The 12,038-nt window shown below is 49.2% G+C and overlaps 1 protein-coding gene across 4 annotated transcripts in view; it reads right to left on the bottom strand.

The window, feature by feature from the left end:
• The window catches only part of DSCAM (DS cell adhesion molecule), a 445,883-nt gene that overhangs the window by 99,004 nt on the left and 334,841 nt on the right, over positions 1-12,038 (bottom strand). For 3 of the 4 annotated variants that reach the window (XM_021527473.3, XM_077781696.1, XM_077781698.1), the window contains exons 12-14: positions 11,521-11,717; positions 8,323-8,419; positions 6,852-6,980 (exon numbers count right to left, since the gene is read on the bottom strand). In XM_021527473.3, coding sequence (XP_021383148.2) covers positions 6,852-6,980; positions 8,323-8,419; positions 11,521-11,717 — 423 coding nt within the window. Of the gene's footprint in view, positions 1-6,851; positions 6,981-8,322; positions 8,420-11,520; positions 11,718-12,038 lie in introns of those variants that run through there. The other variant, XM_077781697.1, reaches the window with a different exon arrangement.

Below are 12,038 nucleotides of genomic sequence, written 5' to 3'. Positions count from 1 at the left end.
GCAGCCACCCTTCCTATGACCTGAGCCCTGTGGGGCTGCCCAGCAGCAGCAGCAGCAGCAGAGCCCCAGAACTGCGCTGCTGCTGCGCTGCTGCTGCGCTGCTGCTGCGCTGCTGCTGCGCTGCTGCTGCGCTGCTTTGGGCTCTGCGGCTGCCCAGCCCCGTGCAGCTGCTGCCGCAGGGATGTGCCAGGAGCAGCACAGAGCTGCTGCTGCTGCCTCAGCTGGGGCTGCAGCGGGGGAACCCCTCCCGCCCGGCCCGGGGCTGCTGGAGGCAGGCAGGGCTGCAGGAACAGCCCCGGCCCGGCTCCCCGGCCACGGGCAGCGGCAGAGCGGGGCTCTGCTGCCTTCGCTGTGCTGGCTGCACAGCCCTGCTGCAAAGGGCTGCCCGGCACAGCTCTCTGCCAGCCGGGCTCAGCCTGCGCCTCCCGTTTGCCTGCAGAGAGCAGCGACAGCCCTGCCCCGCCGGCCCGGCCGGGAACTCTCCCGCTGCCGCCGGGGCTGAGCCCGCGCTGCTCGCGGGGCGCTCCGGGGCTCGGGCTGGGACAATCCATCGGCACCTCGGGGAGACAGGACATGGGATCCGGGCACTCTGCTCTGGTGCCCTGCAGACTTTATTGGGAAAAAAACACAGATTCTTCAATAACGGGAACAGCATGGGGACAATAAAATATATTGTAATTACAACATACTGTAGATTAATGTTTTTTATTTCATAGACTGAAATAGAAATATACAATATGTAATAAAAATAAATTATTTGCTAATTTTACTTATTCCTTCAGTTTTCTATTCTTATTCTTCTTATGGTTCTTCTTCTTCCTACTCTTTCTTACTATTCTTCTTCTTCTTTGCTACTTCTACGTACTTTTATATTCTTATTCCTATTCCTATTCTTCTATTTCTTCTTCTTCTACATATTTTAAAATTCTTATTCCTATTCTTCTTCTTCTTCTATGTATTTTGAAATTCTTATTCCTATTCCTAGTAGTCTTCTTCTAAGTATTTCTAAATACTTATTACTATACTTCTTCTATCTATTCTTAAATAAATGTTCTCTGTCTTGTCTTTTTAGTCTTCATCTTTGTCTTCTTCCTCTTTGTTGTCTTCTTCATATTCTTCATCCTAGTTGTCTTCATCTTCTTCACTGTCTTCGCCTTCTTTGTCTTCCTGTCCTTCACCTTTCTCCGTGTCTGTTTTACTCCTCAGAGCGTGGCCTGAGGCAGGAACAGCAGAGCAGCCCCCGCAGCGCCCGCAGCGCCCGCCTGAAGCGGGAGGGACGTTTCCTGGGGGCAGCCGGCTGCCCGCGGAGGGCCGGGGCTCCCAGCCGGGCAGGCCGGGGGCTGGGGGGGCTGTGCGGGGCAGGCGCCGGCCCTCGGCTGCACGGCTCCTGTGCCGGGCACTCAGCCCCGGCCTCCCGAGGGACGGGCACTGCCAGCCCCTCTGACACACAGACTTTCCGGTTTTGGTCTGTGCTGTCTTCTGGGGGCAGCTCCAGGAGGCTCAGCTCATCCCACTCTTCTTCATCTTCACAACTGCTTTCTTCTACTCCTCCTTCTCCTCCACTGATCCCCTTCTTAGTGCATTCTCCCCAGTCTGAGAGGTCTGAGCAGCTGGTGACATCCGTGAAGGACAGGTCATCATCAGATACGTATCCTTCACAGGCGCAGCATTTGCGCTCACTTGTGACCTCTCCCTGGGGCAGATCTTCCTCTGTGCTCACTTCCCAGTCAGAAAGCTCTTCCTGGGACAGCTCCTGCTCAGGGCACTCTTGCCCCTGGGACACTTCTTGGGAGTTGTTCATTTCCCCGTGGGACACCTCCGCCTGTTCCTTATTTTCCCACTGGTAAAGCTCTGGATCGATGTCATCATCCCAGTCTGTGTCCTCCCCAGACAAGGTCCCGTTCTCATTCTCCTGCTCTGCCCGCACAGATGCTGATGCTGCCCCCTCCTGCTGCTGCTCCCTGGGGGCTTGGGAACTCAGCTGGGCAGGCAAGGGGCTGGAGGTGCTGTGTGGGGAAAGCACTGAGCTCTCTTCATTTTTGGCTGTGACTAGGGATTTGTTCCCAGCCAACACCTCTTGAAGGGCAGTCAGCTGCTGCTTCAGTGCCTGGACCTCCTGCAGCACCTGGCTCAGGATGTCCCAGTAGATGTTCTGCTCCGTGGGACTCTGTGGGGCAGGAGAGAGGCTGGTTAGGACAGGCGCTGCCTCTGCTGCCACCTCTGTGCCCACGGGGCTGGCAGAGCTGGGCCCCTCTGGGGGACAAGGCTGAGGCTCCTCGTCCCTCACTGGGCAGGAGGGTCTGTCCCAGATCTCAGAGCTGATGTTGTGTCCCCATTGGGACAGCTCCTGCCTGCTCACATCTTCCTCCCTTTGGGACAGCTTTCGCTCACTCACATCGTCCCACCGGGGCAGCTCTTGGGCTGCAGCGTCTGGTCCTTGGCACAGCTCCCTGACACTGCTGTCTCTCACCTGGGACAATTCCAGCTCTCTCCTGTCTTCCCACTGGGACATGTGGGAGTGCACACCTTGTCCCCATGCTGAGAGGCCTTGGTACCTCTCACCTTCCCTCTGGGAATGCTCTTGGGCATCATCCCGTTGGGAATCCTCTGGTACACTCAGATCTCTCTGCAGGGACAGCTCGTGGCACCTCTCGTCTTCTCCCCATCCCATCTCCTGCCGCCCACTCACATCTATTTCCCACTGGGAAATATCTTGGGTTGTCACACGTTCTTCCCTCTCCCACCCCTCTTGGTACATCTCACTGTCCTCCTCCCACTGGGACAGCTCCAGAGCTCTGATGGTTTCTTCCCGTTCATAGAGATCTTGGTGTGTCCCCCCTCTGTACTGGGAAACTTCCCAAACTCCCACACGTACCCGGCCTTGGCACAGCTCTTGGCTGCTCCAGGCTCCCCGCCAGGACACTTCTTGGTGTCCTGGAACTCCTCTCTGGCGGTTCTCTTCCACATCTTCCCTCCGGGGAAGTTCACGATCCATCTCAGCGAAGGGCCTCTCCTCCTCCTCAGTCTGTGACAGTGGCAGGACTGAGCTGCCCACTGCCCCCGACCACGGCTCGCTGGTGCTTCCTGCCAGATGGGCAAGGTGCTGTGGGACCGGGAGGTGGAGTTGGCTTTCTCCTCGCTGCTGTCACTCTCTGTCGCTGTCAGCCGCTGTCGCTGTCGGCGTCTGGCGCAGACAGAGCCAGGGAGCTGCGTCCTCCTCAGAGAGCGGCTCTCCTGGGACTGGGCACCCCAGGGCTCTGCGCCCTTTTAAGAGCCTCAGCCCGGGCGGGGCTCCCTGATGTCACAAGGGTCTCTGGCCACCATCACGGCCCACATCACAAAGGGCCGTGACACCATGTGCCGTGTCACAAAGGGCCACGCCCGGCACCCCAACGGCACTGGAGCAGACAGGAACCTGTTGCGGTTTATGTTTATTTCATTAATTTATTGTTAAATCGTTCATTCTGTTATCCCCCCACATTTTCCCCAAGCTGTTTTTTCCCTAAGTTGTACACTCTCTTTAAAGGTGTCCCTCAAGTTATTCCCCTCTATTTGTCCCAGTCCCTTCCCTGCCTATCCAGGTAGCCCTGCCCCTTTTTCCTGAATGTTCCCTGCCACTCAGCCCCTGGGCCAGCCCCTGATTGAAACCCCCATTTGGAAATCCCCTAATCCAGGATGCCCCATTGGCCCCTGTGCCTTTCCCTCTGCTCCCCTGATCCTGATGGTCCCACAGTGTTGATGCAATCCCCTCACTCCTGCCCTGAGGATTCCCTGTTGCTTCGCTGTTTGTGCCCACCGCCTGACTTGGATCTGAGCAAAACCCCTTGCAAACGAGGGTGAGGGGCTCTTTGTTATCCTGCTCCCTGCACCTCGAATAAACTTTCCCCGTGGAAGCTGAAGGCAAAGAGGCTCCTCCTTCCTCCCTGGCCTGGTCCCTGCCGTGGCTGTAACAGCGTGCAGGGCAGAGCTCGCAGCTCTGCAGGTTCAGCCGTGGGCAAAGCCCAGTCCCCGGCTGTTGGCCGGTCCCGCCGTGGCTGCCGGAGCGCACAGAGCCAGCCCGTGTTCCGGGGGCTCGGGCAGGAGCCGGCCGGGAGCATCCCCGGAGCGGTGTCCTGGCGGGCCCTGCTGTGCCCCGAGCCCTGCGAGGCTTTGGCCCCGCTGGCCCACGGCAGCCCGGCCCCGCAGTGCCGAGCCCTGGCCGTGCGGGCTGCGCTGCCCAGGGCACGAGGAATTGGCCGCACGGCCGTGCCGGGGGCTCGTGGGCAGCGGCTCCAGGAGCCGCGGCAGCCCGGGGAGCAGGGGTGTCCCTCAGGGCTGTGCCCGGGCCCCGGGGCTCGGCCCTGCCCGCAGCAGCGGCACCCGGGGGCAGCGAGCGCGGCCTCGGCGGCCGGGCAGGGCGCGGGCAGCCGAGCGGGGCAGGGGCAGCCCCGAGGCCGGGGCCGTGCCCGGGCACCGGGCCGAGCTGGAGAAGCGGCACCGCCAGAGCCTCCTGCGCTGCCGCGGGGCCGGGGCCCGGCCGCTGCCCCCGGCCCGGGGCAGGGCCCGAGGCAGCGGCTCCTGCGGCTCTCCCCTCGGCCCTGCGGCGCCAGGGCACAGCGGCCGGGCCGGGGCTCGCTCCCTGCTGCCGGCCGGGCGCTGCCGAGGGCTCCCCGCGGTGAACTCATCTCCCGCTGGCTTTGCCCCAGCTGGAAATGAGGAGAGCACGGGAGGACTCGTGTTTGTCATCCCCTCCCTCACCACCGCCTGGTTTCAGTTGCTCCCGTGCTGCCACCCTGTGTCGATCTCGGGTACCGCACCAACCCCGCGCCCGGACGGAGCCGCCGCGGATCCCGGGAAAAATTTTGGGGATCCCCAACTCTGCGGAATCATCAGGGATCCGGGGCATGCCCCGCTCACATCAGAGCACAATAAAGTGCAATTAAACAGAACTGTTTCAAAGTTTGTCCCTACGACTGCCCTAATGACATAATGTTTTCAAAAAGATGACGAGAGAGGCACAAATGAGGACCCACAAGCCAAAGTTCTCTTTGCACACCTCCGATGGAAACTTCTGGAGCCTGCACAGGACTGGTCTCCATGAAGGGCCAGGTCTGAGTGCCACAGGTACATGTCTGTACAGACAGGTGATGTCTCTAAGCATCAAAACATCCTGAAACGCCAAGTTCCTGGTAATCACAGTGCTCTGGCACTAGACCCTACAGGACAGGCAACTCCATGCTCCTTCCATGGAGTAACTAATTCCATTGGGGTAATTAGTGAATCTTTTCTGTCTGATCGGGTAGACATCAGCAGTGCTGAGCTAACTTTGGATTCGATGATTTTAAATGTCTTTTCCAACCTAATTTCTATATTTTTATGATGGGATATGTGAGGGCTCCTAAATACAGTCCATGCATTCTTTGTGGTCACCTGCACCTTCTCTGAAACAGGAAAGATTTCCTGCTTGAGAAGCCTCGATGGTGCATCTGATCAAAAATCATTCCTGAGTCCTCAGGAAAGGCAACAGAGGTGGAAAATGCTCACAAAACACAGTTGTGCAGTTTACAGCTTCCCTTTGGTCTTGGGAGGGTTTCCTTGAATATATAATCTAAATTTTGTTCCATACCTGGAAACTGAGGAGTTTTCCTAATTCTTCCTCTTTGTTCTAAATCCCCCCAACTACCCCATGCAAGTTCTCCATTAACCATCTTTGGTATTTTATCTTCTCAGTGATTTAATTAATGACAATATTTGTATGCAAGCATTCAAACATCTGATCCTGATTTCTCCAAATATTCAGCCTCTGACTCTAAAAAATGATATTTCTGTTGTTTGCAGCAGGAAGAAGAAGATAATCTGCTCTTGTTAGGACATGACGTCCAGGATTTGTCTTCAGATACATACAAAGAAATATTTTGGACACCAATTCTGCTGCCCACTTATTTTCCTTTCTTTAATTTTTTAACATTTACCAATATATTCTGTCCTGATATTTCCATCCAACCTGATGATGGTTCTTTTGCTGTCTTGCTCTTGATTTATCATTCCATATTAGAGAGAAATAATTTTTCAATGCAAGTTCATGGTGACCCCCACTTAATCTTTGCCTGCATTCTGCATTATCACTTGAAAACATAAAATTAAATCTAACAAGGATGTTTTAGAGCTCTGAAATCCCTTCTTGTCACTGCTTCAATAGAATGGAAGCACCTCAGTCATCCTAAATGGAACTGTGCTGAGTTACATAATTCTTAGATGTTTATTCTTGTATTTGAGAAATACAAGACATGTTTTAGTGTGAGCTAGGAGTCGATCAGGCAAGAATCACTTTCAAAAGCTTTTCTGAAGCAGGTGGGTGGTTGGAAAGAAAGGAAAATAAACAAGAAGAAAACAGAGCATAGAAACTTTTAGGTCTGCATATCCCTTGAAGGCATCCTTGCCCAATCCACATCTCCAAACCTTCAGTTCCTGACTTCAGCTAAAGTGGAGAATTTCCACTCCTCATCTTTCAGGTACATTATCAATCTCTCCTGTACATTATTTATTTAATTTACAAAGACACAGCTGAAATGATGACTGATGATTCAGAACTCCTGAAAATATTTTTTCTACTAATGAAAACATCACAAAATTTTTGCCTCAGTAACTACAGCATGAAGCGGCAAAAAGGGAAAAGCAGCAATTGCTAAACTCAGTGTCTTTACCACAAAACAAACAAAAAGGACAACAAATGAAAAGAAATCTTCCTGTGGAAGATTAAACAAACCACGATAAAAAATTCCGTCAGGCAGTTTCAATTTCTGAATTACGCTTTACAGCACCAACTTGGTGGGGCATGAGCAGCAACGGGGACTGCTGAGGTTGTTCCTTACCTGACTTGTTCTTGCACTCGATGTCGTAGCCGGTGATGGGGCTGTTGCCGTCGAAGCCCATGGTCCACCTGAGGGCGATGCTCCGAGCTCTCACCTCCCGGATCTCTATCTCAGGGGGGTCAGGGGGTTCTGGGCAAACACACACACAGAGCTCTGCTCACAACACAGCCCATCCTCCTAGCAGGGGCACAGCAACCAGCGTGGCACTGGCTCAGCCTTCCTGGCATTTCTCTGGGCACTCATGGGGACCCTGATCCTGTAAGTCACCTGCTGGAAGTATCAGCACTTTTCAGCTTGGTGTCCCTGGTATCATTGTGAATACTGGTTCCTCTTTAACCTTCTTGGTTGCTTTTCCTTAAAATCACTCCAGCTTGGACTTTCATCCCAGGAAAGATGTTTTACCTTGAGCAGCACATTTCTCTGATCACTGATACTACTATCTCATACTGCTTTCAGTGATTTTACTCAAAAAAGTGATGTAGAAATATGAGTACTAAACTCAAAAATGCTAAATTTGGTGGGGAGAGTAAAATTTTTTTATCTTTGAGTGTGTTTAGAAGATTCTTTTAATAACAGAATAATTTGATTGAATCATTCTAAAAGCTCTTTCTGCCTCTAAAGTACGCTGTAAATAACCAGCACCTAGACCCATTCTATTGTCCCTTTAAATTGTCATGGCAGCTTAGATGAGCAATGGTGGAATTGGGAACCTGTCCCCAGCCTCCACTTGAATTTTTCAACAGGGCTGCCTTAGGCATTCTCTGGAATCTGCTGCTACTTGGAATCAAGGGCAGGGAGAGAGAAACCTGCAAGTTGTAGGCATTTGTTGTGTGCAGGCTCAGAGAGGCACAGCAGGAACCAGCACCACATGGAGCAGTGGCCAGTGGCTGAGTCCTGCCTGTGCCCTGCATCTCAAATATTGTCACCTCGCCAGGATTTCCTGTTTGTGCCCTGTGGGAGAGGAACCCCAGCCCCAGGCAACATGAATTCCTAGAATTTGGATTGTGCAGACTGCTCACAATTTATTTGGATTGATTAAACTTGAAATATTTTGCTTTAAGTTCCACAGTAGGTTTAACATTTCTCTAGAGATGAAGTGAGATCACTTTTGCTTTATTTCAGACCTGGGTTTGAAGCACATTAGAGGAAGAGCAACCTGTCCTTCCTCATCCTCCATATCCACAGTCCTTAGTAGTTTTAAGTATCTTTGGCAATTGTCAACTACTGTATTTAAGAAAAAAAATCAAATTAATTTGTACAGATCTAGAAGGACTCAAGCTTATCTTTTATTTTTATATAATCTTGTGATGCTGGAAAATGAAAGACTGAGAACCTTAACACAGCTCCTCATTTCTTTGACAATGAAGAACACATTTAATTAGGGATCAGAACCTCCCTCCCCTCAGCAGGTTTCTACACTTCCTGTCCTACAATAGCTGTCGTTTTTTTCCTTGTGTTGTCCTCTCCCTACCTTGCACAGTGAGCTGAATTATTCCACGATCCTCCCCGTAAGAATTGATGGCGTGGCAGGAGAAGAAGCCAGAATCTTCACGCACAGTTGGCAGAATCTATGGGAGGTTGGAAAAGAGGTGATGGATTGAACAGCACGCAGAGGAAATAAACCAACAGCTTGTCTGTGGGGCACAAGAAAAATCGTGCAGACTGTTCTCCTTGGCAGCAATAAATAGATATTGCAGGTTACACACATCCAATTGCATAGGAAAGCTTCCAAAATACTGAGATTATCAAAGGCAGCAGCACCTGGGCTGAGGACACAGGCTACCAGCTCGACATGTGTAGTCAAGAGCTGGAGCTCCACCTATTCCTGCAGCTTCTCCTTAGGAGCCTTGTTTCCAGTTCCCCACAAGTTTGCCAAGTATTTAAGTGTTGGCTGAAATTTGCCATACAAAATGGTGCCTCCTGCTGCCTCCAAATTTTTCTGGCTATTTCTGAAAATAACTCAAGTGGCTGAAGTCTGCATGGAGGAAATAAAAGTTCAAACACTGGTGGTGAACCCTGTAGCGTTTAACATGGTGCCTCATAATAAAGTTTTGTGTGGTCTTTCTTTTCAATTTGTTGTTTAACAGCAAGGAAAATTATATATAATATTTGCAAACATGATCATAATGGTATTTTTCTACAGGACCACTGCTTCATTCAAGGTACAAGGAAGAAAAAAAAATTTTAAACGAGCAGATATTTGAAATACCATTTCCTTCTCATTGTTCAGTGTGCTGCTCCACAATTTATTTACTGCTCACTGTTCAAACTGTGCCCTGAAAACAGACATTCATTTTCTCACAGCATTTTCCTCTGAATTCACCCATTTCAGAAACATGAGTGAATTTATTTTCATCAACCATGGAAGAGCACTGCCACCATTTCATGTAGGGAATTAAGGAAGCAGATGTATGATAACGTTTGTGGCTCCCTGACAAGTTGCCACATATTAGCTGAGCCATGGAAACTCCACGTGCTCTTAATTCCTCAGCAAAACCCAGGTGATGTGAGCACAACTCCCAGTCACCACTGGTTAAGATAAATGAATTAATTTCCCACTTGCTGCAAGGAAATTGGGGAGTTATCATCTGAGATGTGGCAACGTGTCAAGCTGTGTTCACTTGCATGTGTGGCTGAGATTGAAGACAGGGAAACAAAAATTTCCAGAGCCCAATTTGAGACATGTAGGGCCTTCCTCCTCCTCCCTCAGCAATAAATAGCTTTTCATGTGTTCATAACAGCTTCCACTGAGTTCAGCTGCAGCCAGGAGGGCTTAGTACTTCTGCAAATCAGACCCCAAGGGCTCAAGGCGAGTGCCCAGAAAACAAAGAACACACAATTATTGGCCACCTGTGAAAAGTTTGGTCTCAAAGATCAGCTTTGCACCACACAGTGCCGTTCATTACTCAACCCTAATTCAGCCCCAGCGAAAATTCAAATCCTGCCTCACTGAGGCAGGGGTCCTGCAGAAAAAATAAAAGCTGAGTACACAACTAAAGATTACATCATCATGCAAAAGCACTGAGCTCAAAACTTCAGAGACAGCCTTGATCTGATGTTTACTGCTTTTTGGGGTGTTTTATCTCTCAGAAGTGAAAGGTTTTATATGTAACACACATGGATGTAGAACACCATTGCTATACACAACTGCTTCAGGAAACTCTCCAAGCAGGACTCCAACCATCCAAATAGAAATATTATTGTGCATCCAGGGGTTACATTATTAAAATCAACAAGAAGAATGATGGCAGAGAGGCCTAGGGGTCAATACTATAACTAAATATTATTTGTATCACAAAAATACTAATAGGAATAAAGTTACACATAGAATTTTTTCTTCCTCATAGAAATCAATGACAAAAGGTCCCTCACAGAGAGCAAACCCAGAATTTTACTGGTTATCATCCAACACAGTTTTTTGCTGGTAAAGAAAGAAATCTTTCATAAGAGTTACACTAAAATTTATACAATAACCAGTCAGATAATTGGTTTCTTGGGCCTGATAAACACACTTTTTATATGTGACTGAAAATGGATAATGAAGATTTTGGAGTGAGAAAAAAGAAGAAAGATTCTTTTAGATTTCATATAAGCACATGGAAAACACCACTTTGAATCCTGACTTTATAAAGTGGTCTCACAAGCCCCACCAAGTGAAAGGGAGGGAGAAGAGCACTTTAAAAAGGCAACATTTTTTCTCAAACTAGTTTAATGATTTTGGTGAGGGTAAGTGTGACACACATCAGAATTTGGTGCCACATATTTGCCAGAGTTTATCAGCAGTTTGGTCAAGCTGATCTGAGGAAGGACAGGCATGAGCCATGCTGCTCCTGAGACAGAAAGGATGGAGGGTTGAGCCTGGCTCACTCTCTTGCTGTCTCTGGAGTGTGGGAAGAGGGAATTTTCCATTAGGGATGGATTGTAGAAGTTTCCTCTCCCTCCTCTGGCTGCCAGCTCTTCCACACCATGCATGGAGTGAGTGCTGGGGCTCTGGTGTTGTCAGGCTGGCCTTGCACCTGGATCAAAACCAAACCAAGCCCACCTTTGTGGGATTCCTTAAAATCAGACGGTTTTGGGTAGGTTGCAAAAGACAGGCCTCAGAGACAGCAGGATGGTGATTAGAGCTAAGCAGTAGCTATAAGATTCGTCAGCAGAAAAATTATACAAGAAGTAGAAAGAAAGGACAAATAGAAGACAAATAGAACAATGGTCTGTGTATTAATGCTTGGGTACAATAACTTCCTAAGTTGCAGAAAAGTACATCTGGTGAGATATTAGGAAGTTCTAAGCTTAATAATGGAGCTCTGTGCATTGTATCTTAAGGCTTACAAGCAAGTATTGTATTCAAAATAAGCAAGCATTTTATTAACCAAAGGCACGTGTATTTATAGTGATTGGCTAGAACTACTGTCAATATGCTTTTCCTTTGTGTGATTGGTCAAAAAGCTTATAAAGTAAGTTGTAATTAAGTTCTTGGTCTGTTGCCTGGGATGTGAGCTACTGGTATCTTCCCATTGTCATAACCATGGGATGAGACCAATGCTAAAAAATAAACAGCTCGAAATCCATTCCACAGCAGTCCTGTCCCGTTCATGACTTGTATATAGCCCCTGGCCAGCAATACATCTTGACATATCTGGATGATTCGGGGGCCAATTTGTTTTCTTACCTGCAGGGTAGAAATCACTTCATCCCCAACTTCCTTGGTGGAAACCAGGTAACGGGACATTTCGGGGTTAATGATCCGGTCTTCCTTCTCCCAGCGGACTATGATGGGTTTCTCTCCATGTGCCGTGCAGCTCATCTCCTTCTTTTGGCCTTGAGTTGCCAGGGTGGTGTTTGGGTAGGAGGTTATCATAGCTGGAACTAGAAACAGACAAAACAAAACAAAACGAGGTTGTTCCACAATGAGATGAAGGGTCTGCTGATGCAAGGTTGACTTTTCAATCTGTATCTCACCAAGCTTGTCCTTATTTAACCAGATCAAAATAAATGAGAAAAGGTATTTTATTTTCATTCCTGTATTAAGAGAACTGATAGGCCTCAAAGGGAACTTAGCAGAAAGGAGCTGGTAGTGGACAATAGAGGGTGTGAATGCAAAGGAAGCCTGTCTTCATTTGTTTTGCTGCTCACAGGGCAACTTAATTTAACATTCAATATTCAACATAATTCAATATTCAATATTCA

This window comes from Lonchura striata, chromosome 2 (genome assembly GCF_046129695.1).
Source record: "Lonchura striata isolate bLonStr1 chromosome 2, bLonStr1.mat, whole genome shotgun sequence".
Lineage (NCBI taxonomy): Eukaryota > Metazoa > Chordata > Aves > Passeriformes > Estrildidae > Lonchura > Lonchura striata.
Note: the sequence above shows the minus strand (reverse complement) of the source record. Positions and strands in the feature narration are given on the sequence as shown.